Source organism: Lactuca serriola, chromosome 8 (genome assembly GCF_051521515.1).
Source record: "Lactuca serriola cultivar US96UC23 chromosome 8, Lser_US96UC23_V15, whole genome shotgun sequence".
Classification (NCBI taxonomy): Eukaryota; Viridiplantae; Streptophyta; class Magnoliopsida; order Asterales; family Asteraceae; genus Lactuca; species Lactuca serriola.
This window is the reverse complement of record NC_136415.1, coordinates 83,708,826-83,727,177: the sequence shown is the minus strand read 5'-3', so window position 1 is coordinate 83,727,177 and position 18,352 is coordinate 83,708,826. Positions and strand designations below refer to the sequence as shown.

The 18,352-nt window shown below is 37.0% G+C and overlaps 1 protein-coding gene across 1 annotated transcript; it reads right to left on the bottom strand.

The window, feature by feature from the left end:
• Positions 1–8,696: 8,696 nt before the first annotated feature.
• Positions 8,697–9,860, bottom strand: LOC145068092 (hevamine-A-like). Its single transcript, XM_079015080.1, has one exon. It carries the CDS (start codon positions 9,616–9,618, stop codon positions 8,737–8,739), a length of 882 nt encoding a protein of 293 aa, XP_078871206.1. The 5' UTR covers positions 9,619–9,860; the 3' UTR covers positions 8,697–8,736.
• Positions 9,861–18,352: the final 8,492 nt, after the last annotated feature.

The following is an 18,352-nucleotide window of genomic DNA, read 5'->3' as shown; positions in this document are numbered from 1 at the left end:
TTCATCTTCTCCGTCTTTTTCTTTCTCATCTTTTTGCATCTTGAAGACTTGACTTCATGAACAAACCCACTTTCAACAACATGAACATTTTGAGTTTGAATCAAATCTTTTGGAGTTTGATATTTGTGATTTTCTTGGATCACCGGCTTCCGATAAGGAATCATTCCTTCAAACGAATCACAAGAACACAAAATATCATCAGTTTGAACTCCAATTGAGCAAAAAACTTTTTCATCTTCAAAATCAACTTGAACTCCTTTTTCTTGAACATCATCATCATCAAGAACACCATCCCGAGCTTCACGACAATCTGCATAATATTCAAGTTTATTGCTTCCATATTTGCATTCAGCACGAGAAATTCCTTTTATGACTTCTCCATCTCTTCTATTTCTTCGTCTCTTTTGATATGTTGTAATCAAACGATCAAACAAATGTTTGGTTCGAAAAATTGGACAACTAATTAATTCTCCAACTTCATTCTTTTCTCCATTTACAACAATATCACATTCACTTATCAATCCAACAGTTAAGCTATAAAGAAGATATTCAAACGAGCATTCACTTTGAACATCTTTACTATGTATCATCCATTTCTCCATAATTGCTTCTTTTCTTTCGAATCAAATGATATGAACTTGGGTTTTCTAGAGAGAGAAAGTAAAAATCACTTGAATTCTAGTGAAGAAAATCGAATTATGAATAGAATCAAAGATGAATTCGATTTCTAGAATCCAAGAACTCTCTAAAACACGAAGATCAATGAACAATAAGAATCACCAAATCAAAATAGCCATCAAGGATCAATTCTTGATGAAAATCAAGAACACCCGCTCTGATACCAAATGTAGTGGTGTTGATTATGATGGCATGTGCGGAATTAGAAAGATCTAGTGATTCATCATACAAATTCAAGAACACAAGGAGTAAATAAATCTTTGTAAGCTCTTATTAGATCTAGAAAGATTATACAAATGGGTTTGTATACAATTTCTCTCTCTAGTCTAACACTCCAAATGGACTCTTACATAATGGGAGTCACTCACTTCCTATTTATAGGAAAGACTCAACCCATTTACACATACAAAGAGGAAAGCCTAAAACATTACATCTAAGCATGACTTTGCACCCTAACAAACATGTTGGGCAATGTAAATCCGTCTAGTGGTGGCATCTAGACATTGATGCCATGATGTGAGGGACTATCTGAGGTAAACACATGATATGGACTAAAAATCAATCTTGTGCTTGTTGTAAGGTCGAATGTGAGGAAAGCACTATGTGCCAAAGGCCCGTAAAAATGAGTAGTCAGGTTTTCGTGTAAAGAGATGTTCGAAAGGTGATTTGTTGGTAAGGTTCCATGAGGGCATACGGTTAATGAGATAAACAGCGGTGTCATAAACAAAGTGCCAATACTTTAGCGGAACACAAGATTGGGAAAAGAGAGTGAGGCCGGTTTCAACAACATGTCGGTGACGGCGTTCAACAAGACTATTCTATTCACTTGTATGAGGGCATGAGAGTTGATGAAGAATCCCAAAAGAAGTGATAAATTGTGATAGATTTCGGAATTCCCCACCCCAATTGGTTTGGACAGATTTAATTTTGGTATTAAATTGACGTTCGATCATGATAATTAATTGTTTAAAGACAACTAACACATCCGACTTGTGTTCTAACGGAAAGAGCCCCATATATCTAGAGTAATCATCAACACATAATAAAAAATAATGATGAGCATCAACAGAATGGATAGGAGCGGGGCCCATACATCACAAACAAGTAAATCCAAAAAGTGATTATTCTTAAAATTTGAGGAAGACAAGTGTAGTTTGGACGACTTGCCAATATGACATGAATTACAAAAAGAAACAAAATTTTTATTGCAAACTCGAAGACTAAATCTAGATAGCATATTATTTAAATGTTGGGAGTGCGGATGTCCAAGTCTTTGGTGCCAAATGTTCGGAGAAGCACGAATAATTGTAAAAGCGACTTTCGAAAGACAGCAAAATTACAGGAGTTGCATGGAATAGGGTCCGTTGTCACCTGTCAACTGGACCTGTGAGAAGGGTTGTGCGTGTAAGCTTATCCTTGACAGAAAAAAAAAAGAAAAGTGAAATTCAAAGAAAACATGATTACCTTGACAAAAACGTTGAACTGAAATAAGAATTTTTTTATTTCTGGAACATGAAGAATATTTGTGAGAGAAAAGGTTTTAGAGGGTGAATGAAAACAAGTGGAACCAACATGAAGGATAGGTAAGCCCTTAACATTGCCAACATGGAGAAAATCATCATCATAGTAAGGTTCATGGTGTTCGAAGGTTGATGTGTCTTGTGTGACATCGTTGTTTGACCCAGTGTCAGGAACCCATGTATGCATTTGTTGGGATATGAAGTCTGCAAAATTGGCAGATGGTCGCTGAGGTGGCCTCTTTATGGTAGCACGATCACAGTTAGGGCATTGAGAGGGTACATGACCAATGCCACATCTATTGCAGGTTCTGTAAATAGTATTCTGATTTGTTGCCTAGTTGAACTGTTGGTTTTTTGTTTCCCCCGGTTTGCTGATTGTTTGAGCCTCGTCAACGACCGCGACCACGTCCGTGGAAATTTTGGGAGCGAGATGAGTAAAATGCTTGAGTGGGTTGGTTGGCCGGTTGTAGTTGTAAGCCAAAGTTGAAACACCAAGTGTTGTATGGCTTGGATTGTATCAGATTGAGGGGCAGATGTAGTGGAGGAAAGTCGATTGGTTGTAGCAGTAAAGGCTTGAACAGGAGAGATGCCAGGAGTAGAATTCCTAATCATATAGTCATGATCGGATAAGAGACCTTGAAGCTCAACGCAGGCGATGGGATGTTCTCAAGCGATTAGGTTAGACTTCAGGCATTTGTATTCATCACGAAGACCGGAAACAACAAACATAAAAAAAATCCTTCTCTTTGATTGGTTCTCCGATGTTTGCAAGAGCTTCAACATATTCATATTCTTTTGCTCTGGAAAGATATGTAGAGATAGATTCTTCAGGTTGCATCTCTATTTTGAGTAATTGTGCCTTGAGGGTGTATTCCCTGGAGATAGATTGAGGAGCATACGCACGAGCAACGGGAAGCCATATGTCTCTACAAGTGTCACCTTAAATATGTGGGAATGAGGCTTCAGTGATTGTTGAGATAATCAGCATTCGAACGTGTGCATCGTTCAAGATCCAGGTAGCATAGTATGGATTCGGTTGAGTTTTGGGTTGTGCATCAGTGGACGCGCCAGGTAGGGTTTGGGATGGACACATGAGAAAGCCATTAACATATTGGAAAAGGTTGTTTGTGATAAGAAACGGCTGGATCATTGTTTTTCAGAAACCGTAATTTGTTGGTGAAAAGGTGAAGGCAAATATGTGTGAGTTGTGGGAGTGTTTTTCTGCTGATGTAAAGGATTGAATTGCCATGGTAAGTTGATGAGAAAGACACGAGAAGCGAGAAGAAGGGAAGAAGATGGTATTTGGCAGAGGGTAGGGCCGGCTGGCTCTGATACCAAATTGACTTTAGTGAAAAACATGTATTATATTGATTGTGTCTAAAAGATACAGGGGAAATATAAATAGAGTACACAATTACAGTTAACCTCCTTTAACTATCAAGGAATATAATATAGTCTAAATACTTTGACTAATAAAAAGAAACATATCAAACATCACCATCTCTTGCACCAGAATCACCTTCTTTAGTTATTTCTATCTATCTCCTTATGAGTATGAAGAAGAAAGATGTATATGTAGGACACGAAGAAGAAGAAAAGTTGCAGAGAAATAAAATAGACATGTGGTGAGGAGAGAGTGATATTGATTTTTTTTAATAAACTCTAAACATGGTTTTCATTATATATGACCATATATACATAAATGGCCCCCCAACTTTACTCATTGTTCTTATTTATCACAGATTTGTTATCTTTTGACAAAACTGCATATTTGGTCCTTGTGGTTTGTAAAAAACTTTGGATAGGGTCCAAAAAGTTTCCGACTTGCATGGAAGGTCCAAAATCGAATACTTTCCGTGGTTTTAATCCTAAAATTAAGAAATTTCTGTGTTTTTGGTCCTAGGGAAACTTGAAAGGACGATTTTACCCTTCCAATTTCTCTTTTTGTATTTTTTGTATTTTTATTTTAATCTTTTATCAATTAAAAATAGAAAAGAAAAGAATGGCCCACTTCTTTCTTTCTTTTTCTTTGTCTCTCTCTCTCTCTCTAATGACCAAGAGGACCACAACTCACTCTTCTTCTCCCTTCATATACTCCTCCCTAAACCCAATGACACCACCATGATCCTCTAAACCCAAGGTCATCGACACCATTGTCGGCCATCACTGTAGCCACATTTGGATCGCAGTTTATCCCTATTAGCCCTCGAATGCCATAACTCCCTAAAATTGATTCAATCCACGATTGTGGGTGTCTGTGTTATTCCATTTTCCGATTTGAATGTGGCGGCGATTTTGAACCCAGATAAACCTATTCATCTCATGTTCAAATCGATTCAATCTATGAATGCAGTATGGATATACCATATTCTGAATTTTTTTCATCTGATTAATCCAGATGGGTGTCTTGGTCAAGAAGAAGATAGGAGAGACATGGAAGCCTTATCAATTGATTTGAATCAATTCAACATGGGTCTTGTAAATTCAAGGCTTGACTTCCATGGATATTGCAAATATAGGGCTTGTAAAGTTAAGATTCAAACCTGCAAATTGATTGTAGAGTGTTTGTGTGTGTGTATCTATGGATATTGAAAATCTTGGTTTCTAACCAAGCACACACACATACAAATTTTTTGTTCTGGATTTTTTTCTTGAGTTGTAGGTTTTGTATGAGAGAGAGAAAGAGAGGGACAACGAGAAAGTCAACTTAACTCTCTTCCAGAATTGGTATTCCACTAACCCTCTTGGTGATTCCTTACAAAGGGTATCATATTGTTTTGTAATAGGGCTAAAATCAAGACTCACCCATCTTCACTGATAAGAATACTAGCATCAACAAAACTCATATGGAGGGGATTCATGTCTGAACATCGGTGTGGATGAATAGAGGTTAGCAAGAAATCAACCAACACCGTTTTCGATACCCCAAATTAGAACCAATAGCATCACTGCTTCTTCTTGCTCCATTTAATCAATCTAAATTCTGTAAAATCTCGTATTCTCCAATAGACATACCTGTAGCCATGTTTGTTCTTGATTGTGCATAAAACCCCCAAATTAGATGTTGGAATTGCTAGGGTGGACGGTGATAAGAAAGTCGTTGAACCTGTTCTACTTAGAGATGCATCTCTAATAAGGAGGTCATCGGATTTACAAATAGAGGAAGAAGAAGATGCAGATAGAGGAAGAAGATGAACTTAGAGAGAGAGAGAGAGAGAGAGAGAGTAGTTGATTTTATCTTTTATTTTTTCATAATTATTAAAGAAGGTGATAATTTTTTTTATGATTATTTAAATACTAAAACAAATTATAAAAATATAAAACATAAATAATAAAGGCATAATAGTCATTTTAACCTTTTTAGGACTAAAATCACAGAAAGTTTCTGATTTTGGACCATCCATGCAAGTCGAAAAGATTTTGGACCCCATCCAAAGTTTTTTACAGACCACAAGGACCAAATTTGCAGTTTTGTCTTATCTTTTACTAACATAAATTCATTTTTTTTTTTGTATTTTATATAGACAAAATTGCAAAAATGGTCCCTGTGGTATGTATTTTTTTGGGGTTCTAGTCCAAACAGTGACTTTTTTGGATTGATGGTCCTTTTGAGGTAGTTTGTATGTGAAAATAGTCCCTCCGGAAATTGAAATAACTATAATACCCTTGGGGTATTTATTTTTCATTTTTCTTTCATTTTTTTTAAATTAAATATTTATTTATTTATTTTAACAATTAAAAAATAATGGAGGACCCACCTCTCTCTCTCTCTCTCTCTCTCTCTCTCTCTCTCTCTCTCTCTCTCTCTCTCTCTCTCTCTCTCTCTCAAGCAAACACACACTCCAGATCATCGACATTCATCATCTTCCTCTTGTCGGTAGATGGACTCAGATCGACTTCCACCTTTACCCACAAACTTGGATAACAGATGAGAAAACTTCTTGCTCTGTTCGATGTAGGTCACAAAGACCTGCATTTGCTGTCGTATTGAACTCAAATCCAAGAGAGAAAAGCTCATCTTCTAGTGCCTTCTGCTCCTATTTTAACCCCACAATCTCCATATCTTCTTCTTCCTCTTCATCATCTCTTCGCATATTCCCTGGATATTTCCCCCATACTACTATTCATTTGCCTCATAAACATCGATCACAAACCACTCATTCGCAAACTCCCATCAATCCGGATCCACTTTTCTGAATCCCTACATAAACATCAACCACCGGATTAGATCATCTAAGGAAGAATCATTGAAGTCGATACCTTTCAGATGAACGAGAGATAGAGAAGATGAAGAATGTGGATTTCGTTTTTGGTGGGGATTTAGCGATGGCTAATCGGAAGAAAAAGAGGCACGAAATCGATAGCAGACAAGCAACCCTTTTCAATGATTGATTGGTTTGAGGAAGGAGATGAGCGATGCGGAAAGGCTGCTCGCGCAGTTCCTAATCCATTGCTTCTTCTGCCTCGGAAGTGATATGCGGGGGTGAAGGGTTAGACGGGGGCTGCAGCCGATCTCGGTGGTGTTTACTCAATCGAAAGAAGAAGAAAATGGGTCTTCGATTCCTTGACTGACCAAAGGGAAGAAGATGAGCAGAAGCAACCATTTCAAAAGATGGATCAATGAGTAGAGGTAGACAGGTATAGCTGATCTCTGGGGAGTCCTCGTGATTTCCTTTCTCGTCTTCAGCAGTAGAAGTGTAGAACACAAAGAAAGAGCCGGTGTTCGTCAGGAAGAAGGGGAAAAACGAGAGAGAGAGAGAGAGAGAGAGAGAGAGGTGGGTCCCATTCTTGATTTGATTTAACATTTATAATTAAATAAAAGAAAAAAAATATTTAAGTAAATGGAAAAAAAATTAAAAGGGCAATATAGTCTTTTCAAGATTATCAGGGACCAATTCTACAATGAAAATAGTCCAAAAGGACTACGAAACCAAAAAAGTCACTGTTTGGACTAAAACCCCAAAAAATTGCATACCACAGGGACCATTTTTGCAATTTTGTCTTTTATATAATTAAAATTAATAATAATTCGATTAAGACATTCCGGTTTTTTAGACCAGTTCAGTCGGACCAGTTGCACCATCGAGTTGGATGGCCGTTTCGGTTTTCAAAACCTTGGCACGGATTATAAGGTTCTTTCCCGGTTTAAATATTTTGTATTCTATTTTAGTTATTTATTTAGATACAATTCTATTGAATTTATGGGTATATGATTTTATCCTGCTTAAAGTTGTCAATTAGCTTCTAAACTCTATAAACTTTGTTGTATTCTTCATGGTTATCAATATCAATTAAGCTGTGAGTAGATGCTATTAAGTGATTTGATTCGGATAGATGCTTATTTTATCATAATGGGCTGATCCGTACACAACAATTTTTCTCCATACACAACAATTGGTGCTTTAAAATGTTGTATTGTACAACTATATAATACATGAATTGTTGTGTATGGCAAAAAACTGTTGTGTACGAATCACTTCCCTTTATCATATCGTTCGAGTTAAATAATTACAATTTTACATATCAACATAGTGTAAAAATTATTATTTCATAATTAATGTCAATGACATAATCTTTTTCAACAACATAAATTTGTCAAACTTTAACTATATAATTTTAATTTGTGCAAAGCGCAGACATCCGTCTAGACTCTAGATAGTCATACAATAGTTACAAAGGCACTAGTCTCTATTTATAAAAAGGTTTTGTAGACAGTCTTTATTTAGAAATAAAAAGTTGGGATTATATAGAGACAAAAATGAGCACTAAAATCTCAGCCAATAAAATGAGAGCAAATATGGATCAGATACAAAACAATATGATAGGGACAGTTTTCTTTTGTTGACAAGGTGATCCTGTCTCCCTTTTGTATCTTTGTGGCAAAGAATGAGCCAAGAATTAAGGCAAATCATGTCATGAATGGCTGAGTTGCTTGCACCTAATATCCATCTCAATTAATCACCAAAAGTGCTTGACTAGCACAACACATATATGTGCTGATTGTGTACTTATGAAGAGTAAGTTATAGATAGGTAGGAAAACTCTCTCTCTCTCTCTCTCTCTCTCTCTCTCTCTCTCTCTCTGTGATAAGAATGGAGAAGAGAAAAAAATGAATCAAAGGAAAACTCAATTCATTTCATCAGAGAAGCTCAAAATGAGTCTTCCGGCCCAAGCAATTAAGCTGATTACACAAAATATCTAAAATCTCCTGATGACTCCACACCTCCCCACCCTACTGACATATATAGATTTATTCTAACAGACTCCCATGACTAACAGAATTATTCCCTTCCACGTGGCCTGATTTTCCTTTGATACACTAGAAAAGGTTTGGACCTATTGGGCTGCTCCACCATATTGGACTCGTCCATTTGTTCCTTATCAGTGTGTGTGTGTGTGTGTGAACTTCTTATAATTAAGTTGATATATACATACAAGTGAAGAAAGTGAACCGAAGTAGACAAATATATAAGAAAATTTTATATTTGAATAGGGTATTATACAAGTGAAGTTGTACAACCATGGATTTTACAGAGTACTACACATGGGTTTTGATGGAAGAACTATATCCGGTTTGATCATCATGGTACTTATCCCACAACATAACTCCTCCATATTTTGCAGAAACTTTGATTGCTGGAAGCACTTTGGAAGTTAGGTCACCAACAGAGATATACCCGCTTCCTGCAGCCGTAGGTGATGCAGGCAGCCCCAAGAAAATCTTGGTTGCTGGGATCTCAGAAGTCCACTGTTTCCAAGAATCTTCAAAACTGGTCATACCTCCCGAGTACTGACAAGGAGGGTTGTTATAGAACTGAACCCAAACATAGTCAAAAAGACCTGTTTTAAGGGCAGTTCCAATATATGCATCTGGGAAAGGACACTGAGGAGCTGCTGTCAAATATACCTTTTTGCCTTGACTGCTGTATCCAGAAAGATACCTGGCAAGGTCATCCCAGTGTTGGGTGGTTCCTCCTTCGATATCAAAGTCGATTCCATCTAAAACAGCTTCACCAAGAGGACGTGTGGATGATTTCCCACCTAAGAAGTTATTCCAGAGGTAAGTGGCGACTTGTTTGGCATCTGCAGCAGAGGTGAGGTAGTAGCTCCCAGCTGCTCCTCCAATAGTCAGCATCACTTTGATTCCTTTCGCTTGACATGATTTGATTTCAGAGCTTAAATTGGTGCAGCCATTGCTGTATGGATCGCAGTGACCTGCAAGATTAATCATGGGGGTTTGACCGTTTCCGAAAGTTGGAAGAAACGCAAGGTTGACGAAATCATAGTTCCCTGTCGAGCACGTCTCAGCCAACGTGCCCTCACCCCCGTTTTGACCCCAGTAGATAGCAATGCCACCAGCATTGATACCCGCTGCTAGTAACAACATCATTGAAGAGAGTAATCCTAACTTGTATGTCATTTTAAGCCTTGGGTGGGTATTTAACTCGAGTTAACTGTAAAAAGTAATGGTGTGTTCAAGTGTTTGAGAATTCTGGTTTATATAGTGAAGGGATTGCCCTATTGGCATGCATAATACTAATTTTTGAATATTTTTAGGAAAGCAAGCACCTTGGAGGACACTGCGTGGAATCCACTTTCAGCAGACACTTGATTGGTAGAAATCGGTGGAAAACTTCTGTCTAGTAGTCAGGTTTGTCGTGTGTTTTGTCTGTGTCTTGTTATCTGTTTCATAAATGTTAGGTCCATAAAAAACACTTTGATGTGGTTTCTTATTCAAGTGTCTCAAACCGATTTATCTCCATGCTATTGTCATTTGCATGTGTTCATACTAACTCGTTTTGTTAAATTACTTTGCTTGAGAATGCTATGCTGTCCTATATGACATTCATCATCTCTCTTTCATCAAAAGGGGACCTATGTGGCCCTCCGACAAGCCTATACTCTTTTTTTTTTTTTTTTTTGGTACGGTAAGAAAGAAATGTTAGTGATAGTGCAAACCCACATGAATCTTTTCAGAAATAATTGAACTTGTTTTTGCTGCTAAGATGATATTTTAATCCGATTCTCTATTTGAAGTTAAGTGGTCATATATATATATATATATATATATATATATATATATATATATATATATATATATATATATATATATATATATATATATATATATATATATATATATATATATATATATATATATATGTATTTTGATTAGCTTTTTTCTGATAGTAAAATTTTCTTAGTTAGTATTATGCTGTCTAAAATCCCCAACCAAATGTTATTCTTGGAGTTTAACAATTTCGTAACAAATTCAATCTTTTGAACAAATTATTTTTCTATAAAATGCAGCTTCATTACCTGTAGGTTATGGCCCAAACACATGAATCAGATCAGCCGTGGCTCAAATTAGTTTTGTCACTTCATTATTTAAGTCTATGCGCGGAATTTATATTTAGAAAGAATGTGAAAACAATGTAACTCATCTTTATCTTTTGTTTTGTCCTTGACTTGTTATCTTCTACTAACAATTTAGGTTCATCTTAAAAAGTACAAACAAATATCTTATTTCTGGGTTCTTATACTAAAATGATAGACATGTTTGTTTTTATGCTACTGGCTTTATCATATGTTCCTGTGTATTAGTTTGAGAGTATCCTTTTGATGAACACCTCTCCAGAATCCCATCCTTCCCTATTATGACACTCTTCACCACTTTCTTCAAAAACCGATGACTGATTTCTCAATGAAAATTCATGTCCTTTTACAGCTAAATTCTTTACATGTACACACTTTAGGATGTGTAGAATATTAGTGCTAGTGGACAGAAAACAACAAACTTACTCAATGAACTTTCATAAAGTTATTTTCTTAGTTATTTCCATGTACTATACAAACTGGAAAATAGACAGAACATTAGTGTTAGTGGACAGAAAACAATAAAGTTACTGATCCAATATCTTGAACAAAATAATAAGTTAGAAACGCAGAACTCGAATCTCATGAGGAAGAAGAATCCACCAAGTATAAAAGGAAAGAAAACACTCCATACTACCGAGATAAAAAATCTCTAAAGGAAGATGATGAGTTCCTGGAATAAAGAGGCTGCTCTATTAAATTTTATATATCTATATCTATCTATGCTACACTATAAAATAGGCAAAATTCTTGCACCTAATTACTTTGAAACTCGCCTGACTTTTCAAATAAAAAAATCATGACCTTTGAAGTTTTTATAATACATAAATTGGTTAATCAATATGAGATTTAAAAGAAAAAAAAAACTTTATACCTAAATTTAGCCTTTTATAATTTTTAGTAATAATAGGTGGTTTTAAAATGAATTGATGATAATAACTTACAATAAAATAAAATATAGATTACATTACATTGCCTTATAAACATTGATATTTTAAAAATGAGCGCAAATTTTAAAAATAGTCAAATAAGTAATTTTAAATCACTTAATCATAACAAGAGTTAAAACTAACAATAAATCAAGAATTATATTTAATGTTATCCAGGAATAAGCTGAGAGTAGATGTCATTATGTACTTTGATTTTAACATAATTTTATCATATTGTTCAAATTAAATAATTATAATTTGAGTATCAATATAGTGTAAAAATTATTATTTTATAGTTAATATCAATTACAACTCTTGAATGATGCACAAATTATTAGGATCTTTCCTGGTTTAAACATTTCCTATTCTATTTGAGTTATTTATTTAGATATAATTCTAGAGGATTTATAGGGATATGATTTTATCCTACTGTAGATAGTTGTCAGTTAGCTTGTAAACTCTATAAATTATGTTGTATTCTCCATGGTTATCAATAACAATAAGAAATAAAATTGTTCTTCAAAATTGTATCGTAGCAGAGCCAATGAGAAAACTAACTCTTCTTCTACCCAAACTTCAACAACCAACTCTACTTCTACCCAAACCTCAACCTTTCCTCAATCTTTTCTAGTTGATATGAACCTAAATGCCTCCATCCAAATCATAACAATCAGATTGAATGGTAGGAATTTTTTGGAATGGGCTCAATCACTGAAACTAGCCATAGATAGGAGAGGGAAACTTGGCTTTCTTACTGGTGAAAAAACAAAACCTAAGGAATCTAATCCTCTTTTTCGAAAGTGGAGATCAGAAAACTCCTTGATCACTTCCAGCTGGTTCCTCAATTTAATGGAGGAATCTATTAGGAAGCCATACATTTTTATGTATGCAAAAGAAATGTGGGTTGTAGTTCGTGGGACCTATTCGGATTTGGAGAATCATTCAAAACTTACGACCTTAAAACCAAGTTGTGGTACTCAAAGCATGGAGAAACTGACATCACCACATATTACAATAATATATTGGCCATTTCGCGAGAAGTTGATCTCTGTTGCAATGAAGAATGGGAAAATCCTAAAAATTTAGCACGGTTTAAGAAAAGAGAAAAAACTGATCGAGTTTTTATTTTGTTATCCGGCGTGAATGTAGTTTTTGATGAAGTTAAAGGGTGTGTTTCAGGCAGATTCCCTCTCCCTTCTCTCCGTGAGGAATTCTCTGAACTAAGACAAGGACGGAAATGAATCATGACTTCGCAACCAGCACAACTTGAAGTCTCAGCTTTAGCTACCCAAGGTATTGATGTTGCCTCTGACAGCAAGAAAAAAAAAACTTGATGTGATCATGGTAAACAACATTGGTACACTAAGGAAACCTATTGGATACTTCATGAAAAGCTTTCTAATTGGCAGCCAAGCTGGAAGAAAAAGCAACCAAGATGGAAGGCTCTAAACACCGTGTCTGGGACCACTACACAACGTAATTCTACCTCTGTACACCTCAATCTTCATTTACAAAAGAACAAATCCAACATCTTTTTGAACTCTTTAAATCTCCACAATTTTCAAATATTTCTGTCACTCCTGCTCCGTATGTTCATCAAGGTAATCAAGCTTCGTTTGCTTTTCTATTCTCCACTATTTCTGATCCATGGGTAATAGATTCGGGTGCCACAGATCATATGAAACTTTATTGTGATAATAAGGCTGCTATTAGCATTGCTAATAATCCTGTCCAACATGATCGAATGAAGCATGTTGAAATTGATCAACATTTCATCACAGAAAAGATTGAATCTGGTGCAGTTTGTATGCCGTTTGTGCCAACCTCTCAACATACTACAAATATATTTACAAAAATATATTTACAAAGGGTTTATTAAAAACAAGTTTTGACATGTGTGTTAGCAAGTTGGGTCTAAAGGACATCTTCAATCCAACTTGAGGGGGAGTCTTGAATGATGCACATACCACTGTTTTGAAAATCTAAACGGACCAGCCAACCGGGATCCGACCAGGTTTCGGTTCGATAGACTCTAAAAACCGTTTGGTAGTCGGGCCATTAAAAACCATTAGTTTTTTGTGAACCGCACTAGTTGAACCAGCTAAAACCGGTTAGATACCCTCCCCCCCCCCCCCCCCCCCCAAAAAAAAAAAAAAAAAAAAAGAGCTAAATGAACTTTCTTCTCTGCCGGAATCTTGATTTCCGACCAACTACAACGGGACCAATTGTTACTCCATAGTTTCCATAAAAAGAATTGACTTTGGTAAAAAAACATGTATTGTATTGATTGTGGCTTAAAGATATAGGGGAAATATAAATAGAGTACACAATTACAATTAATCTCCTTTAACTATCAAGAAATCTAATATAGTCTAAATACTTTGACTAATATTCCCCCTCAATCTAATGTCGGGTATCGACTTGTAGCTTGGACCTAAGACTCACAAACCGTTGAGTAGGTAGCGGTTTAGTGAAGACATCCGCTATCTGATCTTTTGTAGAGATATGTTGAATGGATGGCTTCTTGTCAGCAATCTTTTCTCGAACGAAGTGAAAATCAACTTCATCATGTTTGGTTTCTGCGTGGCAGACAAGATTGGCAGATAGGTAGGTGGCTCCAAGATTATCGCACTACAAAACTGGAGTTGTTGCAGTGGGAGCACGAAGTTCATGCAGGAGAGATTCTAACCAAGTAACTTCAGCGACAGTATCACTGTCGCTAAGGCTTTGTATTTAGATTTTGTGGAGGAGCAAAGATAGTCTTTTACTTTTTGGCTGACCACGAGACAAGATCAGGACCAAGATATATAGCAAATCCACCAGTGGATCGGCGATCATCTGGACAACCAGCCTAGTCTGCATCTGAGTACGCATGCATAAAAGGGGAGTGAGCGTCAGTGTAGGCATGCAGTGTGAATCAGGGTTGCGCCGAAAGCAAAGGCCGTGATTTACTGTGCCTTGTAAGTAACGGAGGATGCACTTGTCTGCCGACCAATGGTCCTCGTTTAGTAACCTCAATCCCAAGAAAAAAGGACAGAGGACCCATGTCCTGAACTGCAAATGTTTTGCTTAATTTCTTGACAATGTTATCAATAGCGGTAGGATTATTACCCGTAAGGATAATATCATCCACATACACAGGCATGTAAAGAAGGGTGCCGCCAGAGGAGTATATGAACAAAGAGGGATCAGTTTTGGATCCTCAAAAACCAAGTGAGACTAATGCTCGTGAGAGACGATGAAACCAGGCCCGTGGTGCTTGTTTGATCCCGTAGAGGGATTTGTGAAGATGACATACATGGTTTGGACAACGTGGCTCCGTAAAATCTGGTGGTTGTCGAAGATAAATTGTCTCTATTAAATCACCATGAAGAAAGGCATTTTGAACATCCAACTGACGAAGGGGCCAAAGTTGTGAGACAGTAAGAGAAAGAACAACTCAAATGGTTGTAAATTTGATAACTGGGCTAAATGTGTCTTGGTAATCATTATCAGGTTGTTGATGAAAATCTTTGGCGATAAGTCTGGCTTTGTTATGCTTGATAGCACCTGACTGACCTCTTTTAATTTTGTAGACCCACAATCACAATATTGGCATACTTAACCGGAAGGATTAAGGACCAAGTGTCATTTTGTATAAGTGTGCCATATTTGTAACACCCCGAGTTCATAAGTGCAAGTTCAGGGTTCTTAGTGTAAATAAGGAAGATCGAGTCGGCGAGTCGATGGGTAGACTCGGCGAGTCGAGTCGCGGTTCTGGTCACGTGTTAAGTGACCAACTCGGCAAGTCGGCGGCTGGACTCGGCGAGTTGGTGCTGAAGGGAGAAAACCCTAATCCGGGGTATGTGCCTTATATAAAGCACATTATAACCTACCTTCAGGCCTCTTTGCTACCCATTTGAGATCTAGAAACCCTCATCTCGTGTGTGTGACTCCATTGATGAAGAATTAGAGCTTGGAAGAGAAATTTGGTGTAAGAAGCTTGGGGATTTGGAGGCCATCATTAAGGGGCTTGGGTAGATCTGGAATCTACTTCTGTTTGGGTACATTTCAAAGGTAAGGAACCTCCTCCTTAAGCTATTTCATTATTGATTCATGAATGGTGGTTGTTTTGGGATTCTTTAGCATGATTGAGATATATTTTGGGTATAGAGACTAGATCTGAGGTTGCAACTTCAGATCTAGCTTGTATTGGAGCCATGAGGGCAGAAAGCATCATCCATGGGGCTTGATTGAGAATGCCTTTGTCCCAAAACATTCTTGTAGCTTAGTTGGAGCTTGTTGAGCCTTGCATGCACGTAAAGTTGAAAACTTTATGTGTGAATCTAGCCCTAGGAGTCCAGATCTATGTATTGGAAGCAATGAAATGGCCTGAAATCGTCTGAATGAAGATGTCACATTTGGACTCAATGAGTTGGAAGAACAACTGGGCGAGTCTGTTGAAGATTGCCTTGGACTCGGAGAGTATGTTTGTAGAACCCTAACTTTTTCTGGTTAAGCCTAGAATCGGTGAGTCGAGGGACGACTCGGTGAGTTAAGCAGGATGGGACTCTGAGATTGTTGGACTCGACGAGTCTTGGGGCGACTCGGCGAGTTGAGTCGTATTATGGAAGTTTCTGAGCATAGGAACTCGACGAGTCAATGGGTTGACTCGGCGAGTAGGGTAAACTAGGAAGGTTGACTTTGACTGAGGACATTGACTTTGACCAAGGGTTGACCAGTTTGACCTCCAAGGGTATTTTGGTAATTATTGGTATTTATTGGATTTGGTTAATTGGTAGTGTTCAGTGGTGGAGTTTGTAACATCCCCAATTTCACGGCCAGAAAAGATCGATTTGTTTATGCTTTGTTTTAAAATTGGAGTTATCTTTTAAAGAAAACAGTTGCGGAATTTGTCCCAAAAACAAAATATGATAACCATTTATCAAAAATATTTCTCAAAAAGAATGTATTTTTATTAAATAATAAAACCTCGGGATGTCATGTTTCGATACAGACCAAAAGCATAAACAATATAAAATAGACCTTACAATAGTTATTTACAACTACTGATCTATAATCCAAAATCTCTCGTCAAGTCCACCAACTTATACCCTTGTGCCATTACATGTAATGAAAAGAAAACTGAGTGGGTCAGGCTTGGGAGCCTGGTGAGCATATAGGGTTTTCAACCCACAATAATATAATTATTATATTTAATCAGCAAACAATCAACCCAATTACCCATCCCCATTATCTTCTTAAGGTTTTACCTTAAGAACCAACTATCCTTCATTCATTTATTCCTAAGGATTTACCTAAGGAATTGGCACGAAGTCCATTGCTGCCAAAGTTTATTTATCAGGTACTAAATCCATAGCTATCAGGTGCTAACTCCATAGTCACCAAGGTTCACTTAACAAGCGTTAACTCCATAGTCGTCATGGTTTACTTGACAAGCGCTAACTCCATAGTTGCCAAGGTTTACTCAACGTGCGCTAATTCCATAATCGCCAAGGTTTATACAATAGGCGCTAACGCCATAGTCACCAAGGTTTACTCAACGTGCGCTAACTCCATAGTCGCCAAGGTTTATACAATAGGCACTAGCTCCATAGTCACCAAGGTTTATACAATAGGCGCTAACTCCATAGTCACCAAGGTTTATACAATTCGCTAACTCCATAGTCACCAAGGTTTATACAATAGGCGCTAACTCCATAGTCACCAACTATTCCATCTACCCAACATTTTTGTAGATATAAATACAAACATAATTTAAATCATTTAACACCTGTATAAAAACATCAAATCCAAGTCCATCTCAAATAGACAATTAATATATAACACATAGCACGTATTTCATAGCTAATACTTTATATTTATGTGTTAGAAAAAGTAACTATGCACTCATGCATATAAACAACAATATATATATATATATATATATATATATATATATATATATATATACACACACACACATAACACGTATTTTATAAAATACTTCATATCTATGTGTAAGATGAAAGTGACTATACACTCACTTGATTAGAAGTTGATCGGATAGCACTATGACTTGTAGAAGTAGTATTCTTGGGTAGATCTGGAAGATCTTCACAAAAACCGGGCTCCTCGCGGGCAGGGCTTCGGCTCGGGAATCTCACTTCTCCGGATCCTCGGGACTTCGGAACTTGCTTCGGGGCTCGGGAATGATATCGGGGCTTCGGGATAGAATTGGCACGCAAAACGATACAAAACTTAGAGAGAAAGGAAGAAAATTAGCAAGGGAAATGGCTGATCTCGGGTTCTATTTATAGGCTGTTGGGTCTGGGATTACGCTGGGCGTAATTTTGGAGTACACTGGGCGTACATAGAGTACGCTAGGCGTAATCTTCGGATAAGCTTTGGTATGCGTGCCACGATCTTCAAAAAAATCATAACTTTCGCATACGAGCTCCGTTTTCGACGTTCTTTATATCCACGCGTAGGTGAGATTATGCTCTACAACTTTCATTTAGACTCCGTTGGCTAATTTTGACTTTATTTTTATTATATTATTTTTAGTAGGCCGGGACAGGAAAACTCCATTATAAATTCATAACTTCTTCATCTGACGTCCGTTTTTGTCTGTCTTTTTACCGTTGCACTACTAATGACGAGATCTTCGATTCTTGTTTAGATTGTTTCGGCTAAAAACCGCTCGATCTCAAATCAAGTATTCGGGCTGCGTACCGCTAAGTCTAAACTTAGAAAAATCATAACTTCCTCATACGAAGTCAGATTTGGACGTTCTTTTTATGCACGCTCATGGTTTAACGAACTCTACAACTTTCTTTTAGATCGCTAAGGCCACATATCGCTCTAACG